Source organism: Myotis daubentonii, chromosome 8, assembly GCF_963259705.1.
Source record: "Myotis daubentonii chromosome 8, mMyoDau2.1, whole genome shotgun sequence".
In the NCBI taxonomy this organism is placed as follows: Eukaryota; Metazoa; Chordata; class Mammalia; order Chiroptera; family Vespertilionidae; genus Myotis; species Myotis daubentonii.
In genome coordinates this window covers 75467079-75488122 of record NC_081847.1, presented here as the reverse complement: position 1 = coordinate 75488122, position 21044 = coordinate 75467079, and the positions used below count along the sequence as shown (strand labels likewise).

The 21044-nt window shown below is 50.8% G+C and overlaps 1 protein-coding gene across 2 annotated transcripts in view; it reads left to right on the top strand.

Moving 5' to 3' along the window:
* Window positions 1-555: 555 nt before the first annotated feature.
* ARHGAP40 (Rho GTPase activating protein 40) overlaps window positions 556-21044 on the top strand; it is a 29452-nt gene continuing 8963 nt past the window's right edge. The window contains exons 1-10 of one of the 2 annotated variants that reach the window (XM_059707086.1): window positions 556-788; window positions 10672-10847; window positions 13353-13573; window positions 14111-14186; window positions 14798-14946; window positions 16619-16784; window positions 17864-17955; window positions 18369-18446; window positions 18798-18957; window positions 19711-19793. In XM_059707086.1, coding sequence (XP_059563069.1) covers window positions 643-788; window positions 10672-10847; window positions 13353-13573; window positions 14111-14186; window positions 14798-14946; window positions 16619-16784; window positions 17864-17955; window positions 18369-18446; window positions 18798-18957; window positions 19711-19793 — 1347 coding nt within the window. In that variant the 5' untranslated portion in view covers window positions 556-642. Of the gene's footprint in view, window positions 789-10671; window positions 10848-13352; window positions 13574-14110; window positions 14187-14797; window positions 14947-16618; window positions 16785-17863; window positions 17956-18368; window positions 18447-18797; window positions 18958-19710; window positions 19794-21044 lie in introns of those variants that run through there. The other variant, XM_059707087.1, reaches the window with a different exon arrangement.

Below are 21044 nucleotides of genomic sequence, written 5' to 3'. Positions count from 1 at the left end.
TCCTGTCGACAGAAGTCATATCTTTTATTTATTTCAAAATTTTTTTATGGATTTCCGAGAGAGAGAGAGAGAGAGAGAGAGAGAGAGAGAGAGAGAGAGAGAGAGAAACATCAGTGATGAGAGAGAATCATTGATTGGCTGCCTCCTGCAAGCCCCACACTGGATATAGAGCTCGCAACCCGGGCTTGTGCCCTGATTGGGAATCAAACCCTGACCTCCTGATTCATAGGTCAACGCTCAACCACTGAGCCACGCCAACTGGGCAGTCTGGTCTTTTATTAATGCAGTTTTACCTACAATGAAAGGCCTATGGGTAATAAAAATGGCACTATAAATTATAATTTATGGCTGTTTTTTAAAGGTGCCATTTCCACTTGACCATAGTGCAGGCAGGTGGGCAGGGCTCAGGTGTGTGTGTGTGTGTGTGTGTGTGTGTGTGTGTGTGTGTGTGTGTAGGTGGCTCTGGCTGAGCCAGCCCCACCTGGGAGGAGGTTGGACCTCTGCCCTGGTTAGGGGGTGTCTGGGAACTGGGCGAGCAGCCTCTCTCCTGCTCACATTGCTGCCTGAGTCAGCCCCACAGCAGCGGCAGCGGCGGCGGCAGCAGCAGCGCGGAGGCACCTGTGAGCTGTGAGGTGCCAGCTCATGGCAGAGCCTGCCCTTCTCCCCACCACCCAGATGGGGAGGCTGGCCCCCGTGTCCCTGGCCTCACCGTGTCCCAGGATCCCACGAGCTCACATCGCCAGGCGGCCGGGGCGCTGTGCCCAGTGCCAGACTGACCTGGGCTGCAGGTACAGGAATCACAGGAGGATATGGGGGAGGTTTGGGCTACTGGTGTCTCAGGGCCAAGGCTGAGGAACGAGGGGACCAAGTTGAAGACCTACCATGTGCCGGGGGTGTAGGTCTTTCAGTTCTTACATCACCCTCTGAAGCAAGAATCCCTCTCCCTTCCTACAGATGATGAAACAGATGCTCTGAGAGGTCTAGGAAATGGCCCAAGTGGTGGGGGTGTCCAGCTTGGTCCATGGGACCCCAAGCCCAGACCCTTCCTGGGACACAACACTGGCCTGGGCTCCTGCTGCTGGCTCCTGCAGGGGACACTGATTTTCGGGTTCTTAGAGATGTGAGTGATGCTCAATATGTGCTGTTTCCCCTTTTTTCGAATGTAGAGAGCTGTAGGCACCCCAAGGGTTGTTTGGGGTTCAAGGTTCAGGATCTTAAGCTATGAGATCTCGGCTGGATGAGTGTGGCTGTGTGGTCACCTGGCTGACAGCTGTATCACTCTTCCTGCTCAGGTACCTCTCTGACAGTCAGACCAGGATTTTTTAAAAGTCATTTCTCCCCATGTGTGATTACAGCATATCACAAAATGAGTATTATAGAAATTCCAACAGTGTAGACAGAAATGTGCCTATTCCCCAGCACTGACTGCTGTTAAAGTTTTGGCATATACCTGGGAGAGCCTTTTGACGTACGTGAACCTATCCCTGTAGAGTTCTACACAAATGAGACCATGCCCACCCTTAATTTCTTAGTTCCTTGTAATCTCCACGACCCAGTGCATTGTGGGTGCTCATGAAATGCTTGCTCAATGAATGAAATGCTCACTGCCTCTACATGAAGTCCCGTGATGGGCACGGGACATGAGGATGAATAAGATGCTCCCAGCCCTCGGGCTGCCACAGGCTGGTCCAGGAGGAAGACCTAGGACTGGTCCACTGCAATACGATGCACTAAATGCTCATGAGAAAGGTCTGAGCAGGGGTGACTAGAGTCGGTGTTGTCATCAAATAGAACTTCCCACAAAGTGAGTGGGACATAGGCTCTCTATGTAACTATGAATGAACAAATGAATTTTGTTGCATTCCCTTTGTTACTTTAAACAAAACAAGCAAAAATAACACTCTGACTTCCAGAACAGTAGTCTTATTTTTCAATTATAGTTCACATACAATAGAATCAATCAATGTTGCCCTTGGGAGAAGTCTTAATGACTCTGTAGGGCTTCCATCAACCTCACTCCTAAATAGAAATATATTTTCTGTTTACTCATGATTGCTATAAAAATGCAAAAAATAGCAAGTGAAATCCACTTCCCCCTGCCACTGCCAACCCACAAGAATAGCAATTGTGAACAGTTCAGTATAAATCCTATAAGATTTTATGCTTCATAAATATGTATTTATATCTGTATGTAGAAAACATATATGCTCTAATCCATGTGTAGAACACATATACTTATAGCATTTTGTATTTAATCTCCATGTGATACCTTTTCATGGAAATATAGAGATCTACATTGTTCTCTGTAAAGGCTGCGTGCTTTTCCATTTTATGACTGAGCCCTGCTTTTATTAACTAGCCTCCTGAGATGGACCTTTGGTTGTTTCCTTGTCTTTGGGAGTGGGCTGCTACCTGTATAAATTATACTGCATTGTCTTGGACACATGTCTCTGAGCACTTATCGTTATGATAAATTCCGATTTAGAATCTTTGAATCCAAAGGCATATGCTTTTACTTTGGAACATATCACCAAATGGTTTCCCAGGAAGGTTGTATCCAATCACAGACTCACCTACTGGGCGCCAGCTTTTGTTTATTTATATTCTTGACATTCTTGCCAGGACATTTTGGCTCATGTTAGTCTTTGCCAGTTGCATCTTGTTCTAACTCACCTTTCTTCCTGGGGTGGTTGGCTGTCTTTCACATGCTGAGTGTCTGAGAGATCAGGGAGGCGGGGAGGCCCATAGGTAGTCTAGTGCAACCATCACATTCCCTTAACAATTGGTTAAGCGACTTGGCCGACTGCACACAGGGAGTTTGAAATAAGTCACTTTTACAAATTTAACATATTTTACTCATGTGTAGCCATCACAGTTAATGTCAACCTATCTCTGTAGATATCATGTACCTTTAAACCTCCAAACACCCCCCTGTATGGACCTCAAGCCCAGAATGGATCACCCACATACAATTTAACTGTATCAGTGGTAGAGGACAGACTGCCACTGTGTGTCTCAAAGCCCAGCCACACCACTTAGCAGCTGTGGGATTCTGGGGAAGTTACCTGACCTCTCTGAGCCTCAGTTTCCTTTTCTGCAAAATGGTTGCAAATGACAGTTCCTACCTCCTAGAGGGAAAAATGAAACGAGTGCTTGCAAAGATAGCGCAGTGCAGGTATGGGGAGTGCGCACTGCGCGCCAGGCATTACCGCCCAAGGGGAAGATTTGGGAGCTGACACCAACAGCACAGGTTTGTTGCCAGGTGATCACATGAACTCAGGCCTCCTGAGGCCTCGGGATGGTAGAAAGGTCTGCATTTGAGCCCCAAGTCACTTTCACTTACTGCGCCTCTCTGAGCCTGTTCCTTTATTTGCAAAATAAGTCTTTTTTTTTTTTTTTACTTTACATTGTTTTTTATTTTTCCATTACAGTTGACATACAATATTACATTAGCTTCAGGTGTACAACCCAGTCATTCTAATCGTAGTCACGGTCAAGTCCTCCGGGATCTCCACTGCAGAACTGCCACCTGGGTGCTGCTCCACCGGAAAAGCCCTTGCAGGCAAATTCTCTCAGGAGGAACCGGCCCTTTCGCCCGCACGCCCAAAAGGGCAGGTCTCTTCTGACAGGGCTTCCTGTTTCCTCTCTGGCCGCCCTGCTGAGCCGAGGGAGAAGGCTCTAATTACACGGAGGGTTAGGCTGCCCCCTTCAGGCCCTGGGCTTCTCCACCCCTCCAGCTGCCCCCCCACCCCTCCCCACCGCTCCGTTCCCAGGTATTGCTGACGCCACCCAGGTTGGCCGGCTGATGCCCATAGCATGTGAGAATTTCATTTCCTTGCTACTTGCCAACCCCGGGTGTTAGCAACCTGACGTTTGCCAATCTGATGGGCAAAAACATTTAACTGTTTTAATTTGCATTTCCACAATGACTTGTGGAGTTCAACATCTTTCCATATTGAGCATTTTTGTATTTTATCTTCAGTGACTGTTGATTCATATCTGCTGTTTCCCTTTCTATTGGATTTTGGGGGAGTATTTTTTTTTTCCTTACTGATTTCTAGGAGCTCTTTATATAGACTAGATAGTAACACTCTTTGTTGTGAATATTTTCTCTCAGCTGATCACTGGTCTTATTAATCTGTCTATGATGTGTTTGTTATACAGACGTGTTAAATTTTGATGGAATCAAACCGCAGGCATTTTTCTGTGATCGCTTTTGGCTTTTATTTTGCTTGGGGGGATGATTCCCTCCACCCCTCATTTCTCCTGGGCTTCATTCTCATCAAACCCCAATGCAGGCTCCTATCCACCAGGGGAAATTCTTTTGTACTCACCACCATCATGACCTGCTCCCCTTCCTGTGAGCTTTGCAATCTCCCTTCCTCTCTGATGTTCCTTAAAATCTGGGTTCCAACATCGCCTCCTCCAGGGAGCCTGCTCTGCTCAACCCCATCCCACCCTGGTCACTGCTCTGTCTGTTGGGCTGTTGGCCTCATAATTGCTTGGGACACAGTGTTGCTTTTAAGTATCTGATAGGGCACTTACTATGGGGCAAATGTTTTGCATGCATTGCATCCTCACAACCTTGTATATACAATTATCGTCATCAGCACTCCCATTCTGTAGGGTGGGGAGGAAAGGCTAAGATACTTTCCCAGGCTCACACATCCAGAAGACAGACGCAGACCCACAAAGTCTGACGCCAGGGCCTGGGCCCTTGGCCTCTGTGCCAAATGTCTTGTATTGCTGCCCTAATTTAGGGTCTTAAACAATCCAAATGTATTCCCTCCGAGTTCTGCAGGCCCGAAGGTCAACATGGGCCTCCCCAGGCTAAAAGCGGGATTGTGGTTCTTTCTGGAGAAGCTGGGGAGAGCCCGCTCTGTGGCTTCCAGAGGCCCCCTTCCAGCCTCAAAACCAGCAGTGGCAAGGTGAGCCCTTCTCACGCTGCCTTCTCTCTGGCCTCCACTCTTCTGTCTCCCTCTCCTCCATTTAAGGGCCCTTGTGATTTCACTGGGCCCACCAGCTAGTCCAGGATGGCCTCCCCTGCTGGGAGCCGGTCCATCCTTGCTGTTTCAAGGGACCTGGCATATATGGCATACTGTTCTTAATATGTTTGCTCACCTTCTTGGTACTATGTGTTTTAACCAAGGTCACCTCTCTGAGAAAGGTTGTTTCCCCAGGTAGGGATTTTCCCCTGAAGTTAGGGAGGGAATAAAACCCCTCAACTAAGTGCCAGGTGGGTAATTAATCACTTTAACTACGAACAATCATGCTTAAGCTACATAATCTTTACTCCCTGGAATGGAGATAAGAAACGCCCTAACCTTTGGAATAGAGATTGATAGGATTGGAATCAACTGGTATAAATACAGATGTAACAAGACAACAGGACACAGAACCTAGACACAGAACCTACACAGAACCTAGAGACAGAAGAACTTCCCTGGAGAGAACATGGAAAAAGATCCTGGACAGAAACTGGCCACAGAACCTAGAGACAGAACCTAGCGAGAGAACCTGGCTGAAGAACCTAGAGACAGAACCTGGCTACAGAACCTGGATAGAACATGGCAAGAGAACCTGACTAGAACCTGGTGACTGAACCTGCCTGGAGAACCTGGACAGAACCTGGCTGGAGAACCTAGCGAGGGAACATGGCTACAGAACCTGGCTGGAGAACCTGGAGAACCTAGCAAGAGAACATGGACACAGAACCTGGCTGGAGATCCTGACCAGAACTTGGCTAGAGATCCTGGCTAGGCTGCTGATCAACTGAATGCTGTCTCCATGTCATTCCTTTTTTGCCAACTCCATCCACACCTTTGGGGACCCCTGGACCTGCTGGGGTTGGACCCCAGCACTCCCCATCTCAAGGTCAGTTGATCAGCAACCATAATCCCTCCTGCAACCTTAAACCACCTCCCCTCATGTAACATAACAGCCACAGATTCCAGGGATTAGTACCTGAGCATCTTTTATTGGCGGGGACTTGGGGTGGGGGGTTGGGGCGGGGCAGATTCTGCCTACCACAGCCGCGTTTCCATGCTGCTTCTCCAAACCATGGTCAACTGCCTCTACCTGGCCTCATCCTGCCTCACCCCCTCAGAAGCTGCGGGTTAGATGGGTGACTCGGAATCACCCAGAAGGCTTGTTTAAACCCCGACTGCTGTGCCCACTCCCAGTTTCTCATTCAGTAGTTCTCGGGCAAGGACTGAGAATTTGCAGAATGGGTCCACAGATCCAGGTTTTCCAGTAACCGAATCAAGCATCCAGTATTGAATGGAAATTAGCTAAAATGAAATAAAGTAAAAAAACTCAGCTCCTCAGTCATACTGACCACATTCCAAGTGCTCAGCAGCCACAGGGACTAGTGGCAGCTGTCCGGGCCAACGCCGTATGTACCTCTGACTCAGTGACTCAGCCAGAGGCCCGTTTGGAGGGGCCACCACCACTCAGCTTCCGCCAGTTGTCACTTAGGGGCAAGGGCCCAGGATTATCATCTCTTTTGATTTCGTTGTGGTGGAGAGCATTGGAATTAGCGGGTTTTAAAATGTGAGACTTCCTCGTGTCCAAATGATGGCAAGCTATTTGAAATGTGTTAAACTTCAGTGGGGTGGCCTCTCTGCTACTCCACACAGAGATTGGCTGGTCCTGATCTTCCGGTCGGGTACATTTGTCAACTCAGAGGTCATGGGCAGAAACCTAATCTCCTTCAGTCATCTCAGAAATGCAGGCTGCCCCTCCCAGAAGTGCCAGGTGAGAATTTCGATGCAATCCATCCATTCCCTCCCCACTCCTGAGAACTCCTCTGCAGGTCTCTGAACCCAGCCATGTACCGAAGCTCCCCACAGTGCCTCCCAGCCTGGCTGCCCAATGCGGTCGGCTGGGCAGCTCCAAGCAATGCCGGTGCCCAGCTCCCATTTCCGGTGCTTTTGCTGCCCTTGGTCTGGGGCATTGCCTGGGCCCTGGGAGTCTGAAAAGCAGCTGGGTGGTGCAGGTGCACACTCAGGGTTGAGACTCACTGGCCTGTGGGCCTGGTCTCCACACCTGGAATGCAGCTCCTCGGCTCAGCAGGGCTCACGCATCTCTGGCTCTCGCCCACCTGGCCCAGCTGCAGGGAGCACCCACCCCCGTGCCTTCCTCCGTCTCCTGGCCCAGCCCCAGGTCTGAGTCAGGAAGCTTATACACAGCATATGTCAAAGTGTTTTTACTGTTGTGGTCCAGAACACAAATAGTCACACTCGAAAGTTCTGTGACCTAGAGTCCAGCTCTAGTGGAATTATGTGGAAGAAATGCGGTGCGTGTCGCTGAACAATTCAAGAATGAGCACGCCCCCTGAATGAGCCAATCCGTCTGGTGGTGTTTTATGGAGATTTTAGGAACTCAGTTAAGATGATACTGAAAAGTGTAAACACAGAGTTTGCCTTTCATATCTCATTTCTGCCCAGCCCCCACCCCAGCCCCGTGGGATCGCTTCACAGGTGGCAGGGTTGCTGTGTACTGATGCTCAAGTTGTGCGCGGCCTATACTGTTACATCCAAAGGGGCACCATCGCCCATCAAAATTGAAACAAAAAAAGTGGGCTGTTTGTGAAGCTCAGAACAGATTTTGTGGATGTGCTGGGGCCCATTCTCTGACTAAATGGGGGTCTCGTTGCCACACTACAAAATGTGGGCTTGGAACAATGACGCCTTTAGAACTGTTGGGGTTTTATTTCCTTTCTGGTTTTTCCTGCGCCCCCACCTGATCTCCTCAGAAAGTTCACCCAAGGCGGCGATTGCCCTCCTCTCACTGCTTGGCTGTGAAAGCGGTGACACAGTTGATCACTTTTGTTTTGGTTTACTCACTCTTTTCATTGCTGTGTCACAAAAGCACTCAGATGCTGGTAATTTCCAAGCGAATGACAAAGCCACGGAGGAAGCCGAGCTGTGCCCCAGCAGGGGGCAACCACATTCGCAGGAGGCGTGCTGACAAGCAGTTTCCCCAAAAGTGTAAATAGAGCGGAACAGCCAACTACATAATGAACTGGGAATCGGTCTCCAGTTCAGCTCCTGCTGGTGGAGACGGCCAAGCTGTTGGCGTGGACAGGCTGTGTGCCCGGCCTCCTCCTCTGGGCTCTTGGCAGGCTTGAGATTTCTTTGCTTGACCACATCGGCGTATGTTTGGGGACGGAAGTGTTTATAATTTGGAGTCGAGCCCAGTATGTGGGCAGGACACTGGGGAAAAGGCACATGGGTACATGGGTGAGGTGCTGGCGGGACAGGCCACCTGCAAAATGAAACGGGGCCTTTGTTCAAAAATTATCACGCATTTCGACATGGCGATAGCAGAGCACTAGCCACGCCGGAGGCCTCCTGGGCAGGACCGCGCAGCCCCACATCCACGCCGCTGGCCTCGGTACTAACCCACCTCCAGAAGTTGGGGGGACATCTATGGATGGGGTCTCAGGCTGTGGGGAAAACAGCCTCAGGGACCCAGGGCACAGAACCCCACAAGACAAAGACCGGGCAGGCAGCAGGAGCAAAATTAGCTGCCTGTCCTGGGCCACAGACAAACAAAAACAACCAAATAGCTCCAATGGAACAATCCTTTTTGGAAGACGATTTGGCAAAAACCCTTTGGCTCAGCAATCGCGCTTCTGGCACTCGCTCTTCCACGGTCACCTCTGCCCAGAGGGCCACGGCAGTAAACGCAGGGATGCTTGTCGCAGGGCCACTTGTGATACAAATGAAAACACGCAAGCGCCGGTCACAGGGGGTGGGTGAGAACCCCGCCGCAGACCGGAGCAGGGTGCTTCGGCAGCATGCCCTGGGTGGGGGACCCCCAGGGCCCAGTGTTAACACTTGTTTCTATGGCCGTGTGTGGCACCCACTCTGGCCGAAGCCTGGGTCCCCCTGTGTGACTGCCCACTCCTTGAGGAGACTGACTGTAAGCCGGGTCTGGAGCAAGCTGTCTGTACCCCACAATCCCCACCAAAGTCCCGGGTGCTTCCGCCTGCGGAATAATTCCTGTGGCTGGAGGAATGCGCACAACGGTGCTTTTGTTTTTAACTAACAGCTCTATTGATAAGAAAATGGTGCACCATACAATTGACCCATTTCAAGTGTACAGTCCAACGGTTTTTTGTATACTCACAGAGTTGCGCAACCATCATCACAATCAATCTTAGAACATGTTCGTCACCCCCAAGAAATGCCGTCCCCAGGAGCAGGCACTCACACAATGGCTCTTAATCCAAACCGGCCTGGACCTGTTTCTGTGACGAGGCTGGGGTGGGGTCATGCCTGCTACACAGAGCGGGGTGAGTGGGAAGGAGGCTGGGAAGGCAGCCACCGTGGTCACCGCCCCTGTGCTCCACCCACCGGGCTCAGGCTCGGGGTGACATCCCTTTCCCACCCCTTGCCCAACAACGCTGACGACCTCCTGCATTTGCCTGGCTTTCAGAGATGCTTTCCCTCTCTCACCAAGTCTCATTTTTTAAAAATATTTTTTTATTGATTTCAGAGAGGAAGGGAGAGGGAGAGAGATATAGAAACATCAATGAGAGAGAATCATCCATCGGCTGCCTCCTGCATGTCCCCTACTAAGGATCGAGCCAGCAACCCCGGCAAGTGCCCTGACTGGAAATGGAACCATGACCTCCTGGTTCATGAGTCATTACTCAACCACTGAGCCACGCCCACTGGGCCCTAGTCTCATTTTAAGACCGTCTCCAGTGCAGCAATCATGGGCCAGATCGGCCGTAGAGGGATGTGTGGCTGGGACTGGGGAAGCCCAGCCTTAGCAGAGGGGACAAATTATGCAAAGACATGGAGGTCTGAGGGAGACTGGGGAACTTGCAAACTTGCAACTGGAAAATCAGTTCCTGTGGGGAAATGGCCAACGCTGAGGCCCACGCATGTCCGCCAACCTCACACTTCTGGCAGTTCTTTCTTTACTTCCAGTTTCTGTGACGAGGCTGGGGTGGGTCAGGTTAGAGGCTGGCATAGATTCTTTGTGGATTTTCTCTTTCCCTCCCTTAGAATGAATTCTTAATCTGGAAGTGATATTCATATGTTTGTCCTTTTTGTTAGCACTTACTCAATATTTGGTCCCTCTTTTTTTCTTTTTGTACTTTTAATTTTTGCTCCTTTGCATTCTGTGAACTGGCACTTTGGTCTGCTCAGATCTGGCTGGAGAGCAGGGGACGAGGTGGTCACATGTTAGAGACAGGGAAACCAGGGCTGTGGGAGTCAGACTCACAGATAAGGGGGTGCGGGTGGGGAGGAGATAACTGCCATTTGGGGTAGAAATTCAGTGAGATGAGTCAGGCGCTGCACTGTCATTTCCTCTCGTGTCCTGGTGTTTAACTCCCTCTCATCAATGTTCACTCTACCCTGTGCGGGTCCAGGATGGCTTGCCTTGCCCAGGAAGGTGGGACGAAGTGGTGCTGCCTGGCCTTTCTCCACCCTCTGGGCATCATCTGTGTCCACGCGATTCTCAGGGACGATGGGTAACGTGGTCAGTTTGCGAGCCTGGCCATGTGTCTGTCCCCCCTGGGAAGTTTGCTCAGGAAGCGCGCCCAGCTCCCAGGAGCCGCAGACAGGTTTCTGGAGAACCTCCAAGCCCCGGACAGACCCCATCGTGAGCGGGGCTCTGCCTGACTTCTCTCCTCCCTCCCGCCTGCTGCAGCTCTGGCCCCTCGTCCCGCCCAGTGAGTCAGCTCCCGCAGAAGAACCCGCTGCGAGCATGCCCTGCCGAGAGCTTGTCCCTGGATGGCTTTTGGATGGAGGTGGAGCGGATCCAGCAGAGGGATGAGCTGAGAGAAGAGGACTGCGGCAGCGGGGGCGAAGGCCGGCCCCCAGAGGGTGAGGAGTGCTGGCAGGGGCTGCTGGGCAGAGGGAGGCCCCTGTGGCAGGGGAGACCTGTGCAAGCTCCAGGCACAGACCGTACGTGCAAGGGCTTTATCTCTCTCGGGCTGTTGCAGTAGCTTCGTCCCTGGTCTCCCTGCTCCCCCCTCGCTCCCTTGTCATCCTAAATGAGATGACGCCCCTCCTTAGATTAGGTCACTCAGCACACGTGTACAATTGCCCCTTTCTTGCCAGGCACTGTTTTAGGCACCAGGGATACAACCGTGATCACAAAACAGTCTCCCCGTGGAGCTAACATTTGAGTGGAATCCTAAATCCTTTGCTCAACATCCCACAGGTGTCCCCACCTCTGTCAGCGTGTCTGTTATCCATACTGCATAGTCAGCCGCTGCAAACTGAGCCGTGTAAAGCAACCATCATCATTATTCTAACCGCGTCACAGTTCCAGGGGTCGGCAGGGCTCCGCTAGGCGGTCCTCACTCTGGGGCTCCCGTGGAACTACAATCAGAGGGTGGCCAGGGCTGGAGTCGTCTCAAAGGATTTCTCACTGCTGAGTCTGGTGGTGGCTGTAACATCAGCTGGGCCTCATCTAGGACTGTAACGCCTGCTGTTTGCTTCTGTGTGGGCCTGGGCTTCCTTACAGCTAAGCAACTGGGTCCCAAAAGCGGGAGGAGAGAGAGACAGAGAGAGACAGTGAGAGAGAAGAGGCAGAAGCCGGCTCTTCGTTCATGACCCGGCTTTGGAAGGCAGGCAGAGGCACTTCTGCTACACCCTGTTTTCCTGCGCCCAGCCCATATCCCAGGGGAGGGAATTAGATGTACCTCTTAATGGGGTGTGTGTCAAAGAATTTGGGGACATGCAAAACCTACACATCACAGGTTACAAGGCTTTACAAAATCAGCCCCAGGCCCCTCTGCCTCATGCTCTCCCACCGCCTTCCTATGTCTCCGCTTCTGCCTCCACTCAGGCCTCCTTGCTTCCTTGACCAGGAAAGCACACTCGAGCCTCTGAGCCTTCGTCCTCACTGTTCCCTCTGCCTGGGGCACCCTTCCCTCAGGGATCTGCCTGGTTTGTTCTCTCCAATCAGGACTGGGCTCAAATGTCACTTCCTTGGAAATCTTGACTTCCTTAAGTAAAGCAGCACCCCGCCCCTCACTCTCTAGGCCCTTGACCCACCTTATTTATCGTTAGAGCACATCCCGTGCCTGATATGACACAGTGCGTTTATTTGTGCTTTGTCTGTGTCCCCCAGTAGAATGTAAGCTCCAAGAGGTCTGGGCCATTGCCCATCACTGCTGTACCCTCAGGCCTAGAACAGAGCCAAGCCCATTCTTGTACTCCTCACGTGTTCGATGAGTGAGGGAATGAAAGGGCATGGGCACAGAACCCTGGATTTGGCCTATGAGTCAGCTGTGCTAGCCCATGGTGTACAACATGTGTGGTCATGGGGGAGACTCAGATCTCCTGGGAACCTTCAGGAAACACTGGTGTTTGGAAGAGATCCTGTGGTGAGAGGAGAGAAGTGGGTCCTGGCATCACAGTGGGATCGGTGCCTTCACCAGCTGGCACAGGTCAGGGGAGGACCCACAACGTTGTGGCCGCCCTGGCAGCCTTTGTTTGGTTCCCAAGTGCATGGGGGATGCGGTGGGGAAACGTCTGTGCATGGCACAGCTCAGGCTGCCTGCCATGAAAGCAGTTCTGATATTTTGAACCACCAGCACTTGGTTGACTAACTGGTCAAACTGGGCACCCCAGCAAGCAGCTCTCACATGGGTACAGCTTCCTCCCCAAGTTCTCGTCCGTTTTCCCCATAATAAGACGGAACTCACCAGTGTTTCCCAAGTGTGATCTGAAGACTCCATTGTATTAGAATCATCTGGGCAGGAAGGCGGGAAGGCAGGAGTTCAAGTTCAGGTTCCCAGGTCCTGAGCCTGAATTTCTAGGGCAGAATCTCTGGAGATGGGACCCAGGGACCTGCAGTCTCAACACCAGCCCACAGTTTGGAAGAATGGTTTTGCTGTAAGACCATGACCGTTTCCTTACACAGCACAGTTGAGGGGATTATTCCAACACAGATAAGGTCTTGAATAGAGTGAGACTTTCCAAGGGGACAGCAGCTGCTTGCCCGTGCTCTCCATGCTGGGCCCATGTGACCCTGTGGTGATCTCTGTCAGATTTGGGAGGGGGGGTGAGTCGTTGGCTACATTCCAGAGTCAGAACATGCAGGCGCCCCTCCTCAGCCTGCTGTGTCCAAGAGAATATGATTGTATAGGTTTAATTCCAGATACTGGTTAATGCCAGCCATGCCCCCCAAATTCTGATAGTCTGTTAGGTCTTCTCCACATTGAAGAGTGTGGTTGGTGTTAGTGGGTCTCGTGGTCAGATGTGTGGGTGTTTCTTGCACTCAGGTTGAGTGTGTGTTTCTGCATGTGACTCGGTTAGTGTGTGTGGCGGAGAGTGTAGTTGTGAGTGTTTATCTGGATGGTCTCCCTCTATCGGCAGAAGGAGAAACTGAATCCCAGTGGCTGCAGGACACAGGCCTGTCGGACCTCCTTGGTGGCCTGGGCTTGGACAGTCATCACCGGGGGCTCCTGTCCACCCTCACACAGACCCAGGTGGCCGCTGTGCGCCGCCGGCTGGACATCTACGCCCGCTCGGCACGAAGACGCCCCAAGGCACCTGTTAGAGATGTCAGGGACATCTTTGGGGGCTTCAAGGCAGGGGTAAGTCCGCAGCACAGGGTGACTGCAGGCCCTGTCTGCTGGGCCCATTCACACCCGCAGTGAAGCTGGTCCTGCTGCGAGGCTGTGCTGGCGGTGCCTGCAGGCCACCGTGTCCCCAGCTTGCAGGCAGGGCTGTCCGCAGTGTGTGCATTTCCTGTTGCCACCACGTGTGCTTGCCTGGGCGTAGGTTCTCTCTCTATATAACTATTGTTGGACAATTATAATATGTTTTTATCAGTTGTATATCCTGCCGACACTTGTAACCTGAGAGGTTACAGGCATTTTATTCTTTCTTTTGTACTTGCTGAAGTGGCATGACACGTGCTTAATGCAATAGGCATTGAAGGCAGAGAGGCCTGGGCCAGCGCTACCCCCCGCGTCCCCCCCCCCCCACACACACACACACACAGAACCTGGGGTCTGGGGCAAGATCTCTGCGCTTCAGCTGCTCCATCCGTGAAGACGGGGTCACGAATGGCTTCTATTTCCCAGGGTTGGGAAATAGAATTAATTGGAAATTGTCTGTAATTTGTTTAGGAAATGCCTTCAGAGAATGGGGATTCAGGTATGAAATGGACGCCGCTCAGTTCCGGGAGCCCTAAGTCTCCTCCAGGTAAGTGGCCTTCATTTTCCTGGGCCCTGGGAGTCCTCCAGGCTGCACAGGGCTGCTCTGTGAGGTAAGGAAGGTGCTGGTTCCTTGCCTTCCCTGCTCCAGGGCAGTAGAAAGAAAGCCCAAGGGACAAGGTTGGCTCTTGAGTGGGTTTTCCCATCAGACCCATGGACCTTAGCCTGGAAAATTACTTCCTGGGGCAATGGGCCTTAGCCAGGAAACGACTTCCTGGGGCAATGGGCCTTAGCCAGGAAACTACTTCCTGTAGCAATGAGCCTTAGCTAGAAACTACTTCCTGGGTCAATGGGCCTTAGCTAGAAACTACTTCCTGGGGCAATGGGCCTTAGCCAGGAAACTACTTCCTGGGGCAATGGATCTGATCCCTAACGGTATTGATTTGGTCCTGGGGTTTTGATCCTGGGAAATCACTTCTTGGGGCAAAGGGCTTGAGTCCTTAGATTAAGAACTTGCTTCTGGGGTCACGATCTCAGCCCCCTGGTCTTAGGCAGTCCCTACTGAGAAGGGCCGAAGCCTGAGAAATTGCTCCCTGGGCTCTGGGCAGGAGGCAGGGAGGCGGCAGGTGCTGACTGCCTCTCTGTCCTGTTTCCCCGCAGCAGCAGAGCCTGAGGGGCCGCAGGCACCGGCTGGGATGGAGCACGCCTTCCACATGGACTCCGCCTACTCGGAACAGGCCGCACTGCTCCTGCAGAGGGGCAGGCAGCCCCCGGGGGACACCTGTGCCTGGAGCAAGGGGTCCCTGCCGGTGAGGATGCCGCCCAGGGGTCTGGGCCAGGCCCCGCTGTTCCTCTCTACTCCTTAGGGAAAGTGCAGTGGCCTCTACTGCAGTGTGAAGGTGCTTTCATTCACGCAAATAGGATTTTTCTATTTACTTTGAAATAATTTTAGAGTCACAAGAAGTTGCAAAAATAGGAGAGTTCCCATGTGCTACTCACCTGGTTTCTCCCAGGGATAGTCTCTTATGTAACCATGGTGTGTCCAAGTTTTTAAAGACTGACTTTCTAAAGCATCACAGATATTTAATGTTCAACATTATCATATCTTCTATCCTTGATGATTTGATTTTCCCGTTAAATTATGAGTGATAATAATGAATAATGCTGAAGATACCACATATAGACCTTTTACCATAGACCGGGCATATGCCAACTACTATACATACATGATTTAATTTCATCTGTTACGTTAACGGCAATTGTGTAAATACTTAAAAATAGTGATAGTTATAATAATTGAGGACATGCCGAAAACGGTTTGGCTCAGTGGATAGAGCGTCGGCCTGCGGACTGAAGGGTCCCAGGTTCGATTCCCGTCAAGGGCATGTACCTGGGTTGCGGGCATATCACCAGTGGGAGATGTGCAGGAGGCAGCTGATCGATGTTTCTCTCTCATCGATGTTTCTAGCTCTCTATCTCTCTCCCTTCCTCTCTGTAAAAAATCAATAAAATATATTTTAAAATAATAATAATAATAATTGAGGACTTACTTTGTCAGGCACTGTGTTTTTATCACTTTATCAAATTTAATCTCCCCCCAAAACCCTGTGAAGTGGATACTGTTATTAGCCCCACTTTACAGGTAAGAAAATTGACACACAGAAAGGTAAAATTATTTACCCAAACTCACAGGTAAAGTCAGGATTTGAACCCAGGAAGTTTGGCTCTACGCACCGTAGACTAGCACGGGCTGTCTGATAGCCATAACATTACAACCTGCAACCACAGCACCCTTCCTTTCCCTTAGCACTCGAATGGGCGCTGGGGCATAATCTGGTCAAGTCCTCCAGGCAAATACGAAGCACATTTGCCCCTCCCTCTTGCTGTTTTTCGACTTTTCACCTATGGCAGTGGGCATGAAGCGGGGAAGGCGTGGGGGGGCGGGGGGATGGAGGGGGAATATCCCTGTAGATCCCCACTCTTGCCTCTAGATGGCGTGGTCGAGCATCATTTATTTTTCAATCAATATTGAGGAATAGGAGCATTGGGTTGGGGTATGGCAGAGGAAGGATAGGGATAGGTGGGGCGAGGAAGAGCAACAAAGGATCAGAATAGAAGCAAAATAAGAGGCCCGTGGGGGTGATCCCTCTCCTCCAGCCCTCAGGTGGGAATACAGGCAGTAAAGGGAGCTTCCCACTACTGTTATGTGCTTGGCACCCTTTATACCCCTTAGCCCATTTTACCCTCAAAAACTATGAGATAAGCACTGTTGTATGATTACAAATGGGGAATTAGAGGTTCACAATGTGAGGTGGAGGTCAGGTGGAGGTGGGACTTGAACGTGGGATGAAGCCCTGAGCCCCTGCGCTCATCCACTCTGCTCTTTCTCCCCCTAACCGCCTGGGGGTGGGATGGGATGGGGGCAAGGCCTCAACACACTTACAGGACATCTGGCTTGCTTGTCTCTGCTTCCCTCCCTAGAAGTTTAGGATCCCCAAGGGCAGACTTGGCTTGACGAGGATTGGAGACCTGTCCTCGCAGGACCTGAAGAAGATCGCCGCTCTGGCCCTCATCGAGCTGACTGCGCTCTGCGACGTCCTGGGCTTGGACCTGAAGAGGAGCAAGGCGGGGAAGCAGAAGGCAACAGGTCAGCAGTCCAGCACTTCAAAGCCCTGTGACTAACGTCCTAGCTTTCTCATTGAGCGAGTTGCGTAGGGAATCTTGCACCAGAATATGCTTAGCTGCTTTATTTCCTTCAGTTCTATGAACTTGTTCTGCATCTGAAAACAGTTCCTGCTCACTGTAGGAAATTTGAGTAAAATCCAAAAAGGAAAAATATAATTCAGATGTAAGCCCTATTTGCTTTTAGAGTATCATCTTCCACCCCCACCCCATGTATTTACACCCTTTTTTTCACTTTATAGTATAGAATTATGGACATTTCTGAGTTTTCGTCTCATTCAGCTATTGCCACAATAGTGCTATATAACAGGCAACCTCAAAACTCATGACTTAAATCAACAATTGTTTACTCTTGCTCAGATGTTGGTGGGTGTCCCCAGATTGGGCTCATTGCTGCACATTCAACTTTGAATGCATCTTAGATTGTTTTAGAATATACTGGTGAAGTGCTGGGTATATATTACCCTTCAGTAGTGTATGAGACTGTTCATCTCACTGCATCATTGTCAACATGACGCATTGCAATTTTTTGTTTGTTTCTTGATAAAGACAAGAGGATGATGGATGGGTAGACCAGGAGAAGGGGTTAGGTAGAGAAAGGGGTGGGCAAGTGAACGAGAAGGAAGAACATTGCCGAGTAGACTTGGAAAGATGAGTTTATCTGAGAAGCCTGCAAGGCAGGATGGTTGAGAAGACCTGGGAAGTACATTTCATTGGAACTTGGTCCACCCCTGCTGAGCAAAATCCTCTAGCCCAGACCATTGTGACACTTGGCACCCAGTGCTCCCGGGGCAGCAGCACCTTTTCTTTCAACGCCTCTTTATCCAGCTGAGACGTTCTGCTCTGCGATGCATCTAATGTTCTCATTATTGCTGAGGCCTTGTGTTCTGCTTGAGAGCAGGTGGAGCTCAGCCACCCTCCAGAGCTCAGGCCTCACACAGGGAAAGGAGTCTGATTCTAGTCGCCCAGGAGATGTTGCAGGCTGGAGCCCAGCTGTCATTCCAGGAAGTGAAACACCCCTTCTACTCTTTGGACTTCCCGCAGAAACTCGCCTTTTTGGGGTGTCCCTCGAAGCCCTGCTGGAAGCTGACCGCAAAGCCCTCCCCAGCACCCAGGTGCCGCTGGTACTTCAAGCTGTAAGTTGTCCCCAGATTGGGCTCAGTTAGCCAGCCAGAGGCTGGCCCTCGGCACCCTGATGGCTGGCCTGGGAGATACGATGTAGACTTCAGAATCAGGAGACCTGGGTTCCGATTCTGGCTCTGACACATGCTAGCTGAGACTTGGGTGGATTTTTGAGCCTCTCTGAGCCTGCCTTTCAGTGTTTGTGAAGTGGGGTTAGAATAACAGTATTCTCTTATTAGAGACTGAATGAGAAAAATGCATATTTAGGAAAAAAAGCTCACAGAACAATGCTTCGCTCATGGAAGTGGCCAAGAAAGCCATTCTTTGCCTCTCTCTGCCTTGTTTTTTTGGGGGGAGACAAACACACCAGTTTGAATCCCACTTTTCAGTGGTTGATGGTTTAAATGGTGGTTTCTTTTTCTCACAGCTGCTGTCCTGTTTGGAAAAGAGGGGCCTGGACATGGAAGGCATTCTCAGAGTGCCTGGATCGCAGGCCAGAGTCAAGGTAATGGCTTGGCTTCCCCCACCTCGCTGAAGTTGCAACTCCCAGCATCCTCACATGTGCGTTAATCCTGAAGAGAATCCAGTTCATGGCCTGTTGGTCTCTGTTTGGGTCTGGAATTCAAGAGGGTTTGAAAGGCTAGAGGTGGCACAATATAGCATAGGCTTGAGACTGTCAACATTTGTTGAGTGACTTACACACATTAGGCCCTTTAACCCTCACAAAACTCCTATGAGAAGAGTGCTATTATTGTCCCCATTTTGCAGATGAGGAAACTGAGGTCCAGAGAAGTGGTGGAGCAACTTTTCCTGGAGCCTTGAGCCAACTTCTCATTAGTGCCCCTCTTTTCTTCAGGGGCTGGAACAAAAGCTGGAGAGAGATTTCTACACTGGCCTGTTTAGCTGGGACGAGGTTCACCACAATGATGCGTCCGATTTGCTCAAAAGGTTTATCCGGGAGCTGCCGGCACCTCTGCTCACTGCTGAGTACCTGCCGGCCTTCGCCGTGGTGCCCAGTGAGTGTCCCAGCCCTTTGCATTTGGGGAAGAGCTTTTGATGGCCTGGGAGGGAAGGTGGGAAGATGGCACTACCTGATCCCTGCCTGATGGGAGAGGAAGGGCATGTGTGTGTGTGCATGTGTATTGTGTGTGTGCATGTATGTGTGTGTTGTCTGTGAATGTGCATGAGTGTGCGTGTGCAGTGTGATGAGGTGAACCAATTGCATTTCTGACCCTGGGATATACCTCTCAGGCTGCATGTCTGAGCGTGTGTATGTGCATGTGTATGTGTGTGTGTGCATGCACACGTGTGTGTTATTTTTTATTCACACGGTATAGCGAGCCTCAAGACCAGCACTGGTTGGGGCTCTGTCTGAGCTAACACTAGCCCAGGAAACAGTTCTAGGCCTTATAAAAAAGGGTTTCCTGTCCTGGCTGGTGTGGCTCAGTTGGTTGAGTGTTGATTCATAAACCAAGAGGTCACTGGTTCGATTCCCAGTCAGGGTACATGCCCAGGTTGTGGGCTTGATCCCCAGTAGGGAGTTGTGGGAGGTAGCCAATCGATGTTTTTCTCTAATTATTGTTCCTATCTCTATCTCTCTCTCCCTCTCCCTTTCTTTCTCTCTCAAATCAATGTTTAAAAAAAACATTTTTTTTTTTAAAAAAAAGGGTGTTTTGGAATCTCCCCTCCCCCAAGAAGGGGGCTTCAGACTGAGGGAGAGTCTCTGGCCTCACTGAGAGACTGAGGCCAAGTCTGCCCTCTTCCCGCAGACATCCCTGACCTGAGGCAGCGCCTGCAGGCCCTCCACCTGCTCATCCTGATTCTCCCGGAACCCAACAGGAACGCCCTGAAGGTGAAAGCTACCTCCAGCTGCCTCCACGCTGTCATCTCAGCCCACAGCCACAGTAATGGCTCCAAGTGTGCCCGTTCATTCATTCATTCATTCATTCATTCATTCAACAACTCTGCCAGGAGCTGGGGTGCAGTGATGACCAACAGTGATGGCCTCATCTTTCCTGAGACCTTTTCCCTAAAGAAAGGAGATGAGTCCTGAGAGGACATGGTGCTCACTGGAGTGTGCACTGCCCAACATCATTGTTGGTCTCAGGGAGAAGGCTCTCTGCCCAGATAAGATGGGTGGACACTGAGTCAGCAAAGTAAGGTTAGGATCATCCCTTCCTACAGGACTTCTCAGAGCCTTGATATGCCAAGGCTTTGCGAATCTCTGGGTGGGACTAAAGTGTGTAGCAGTTCCTGAGTCAGGTGTCCAGGGACCTCTTTTGTTATGGAAAGCATTGCATTGCATGGTGTTCCGTGGAGCACTAGTTTGGGAAATACTCACTTGGGGAACTCCCACTGTGTATTATGGGAGCGGGTATTCAGGACTGGGGGCTGGGGCTGGGGTGCAGCCCAGGCTGAGGTCCCAGCACCCTCCTGGCTGTCCTTGGGTCAAATCCAAGACATACCACTAGGGTGTGGCTGTGAGGAGACCCCAGGTCTACTGGAACCCTTGTCTGATGTGGACACAGGAGGCCCTAAAGGAGTATTTATAACCAGATAGACCTGGGCTCAAGTGACCATCACGCCTTGCGCCTCAGCTTTGTTGAAGAGACAGCCTCTTTGAATTTGTTTCCTTTTCAGTAAACGTAGGCTAATAATACCATCTGTGTGATCGTTTGTGGAACACAAGAGCTAATACAGAAGGAATCACAGAGTAGATGATATGGTACTTAGCAAGTGTTTAATACATTTCCTCCCTCCTCCTATCCTCCCTCCATCCTCCCTCCCCCCTCCCTTCCTTCCTTCCATCCACCCTCATCCACCAACCATCCATCCATCCATCCATCCATCCATCCATCCATCCATCCATCTTTCCATCCTTCTATCCTCCCTCCTTCTGTTCATCCTTAATGTCTATGTGGTCTTGGGCACATTCTCCAAGCCACAGTTTTCCTTCTCTGTATAATGGGCACAAATGGTAGAACCTACTTTAAAGAGTTGTAGGAATTAAATGAGATGATAAATGCATGTAATGTGCTAGCTAAGGGACCAGGCACACAAAGAACACTCAATAAATGGCAGCTATTACCACCATCTCCCTTCC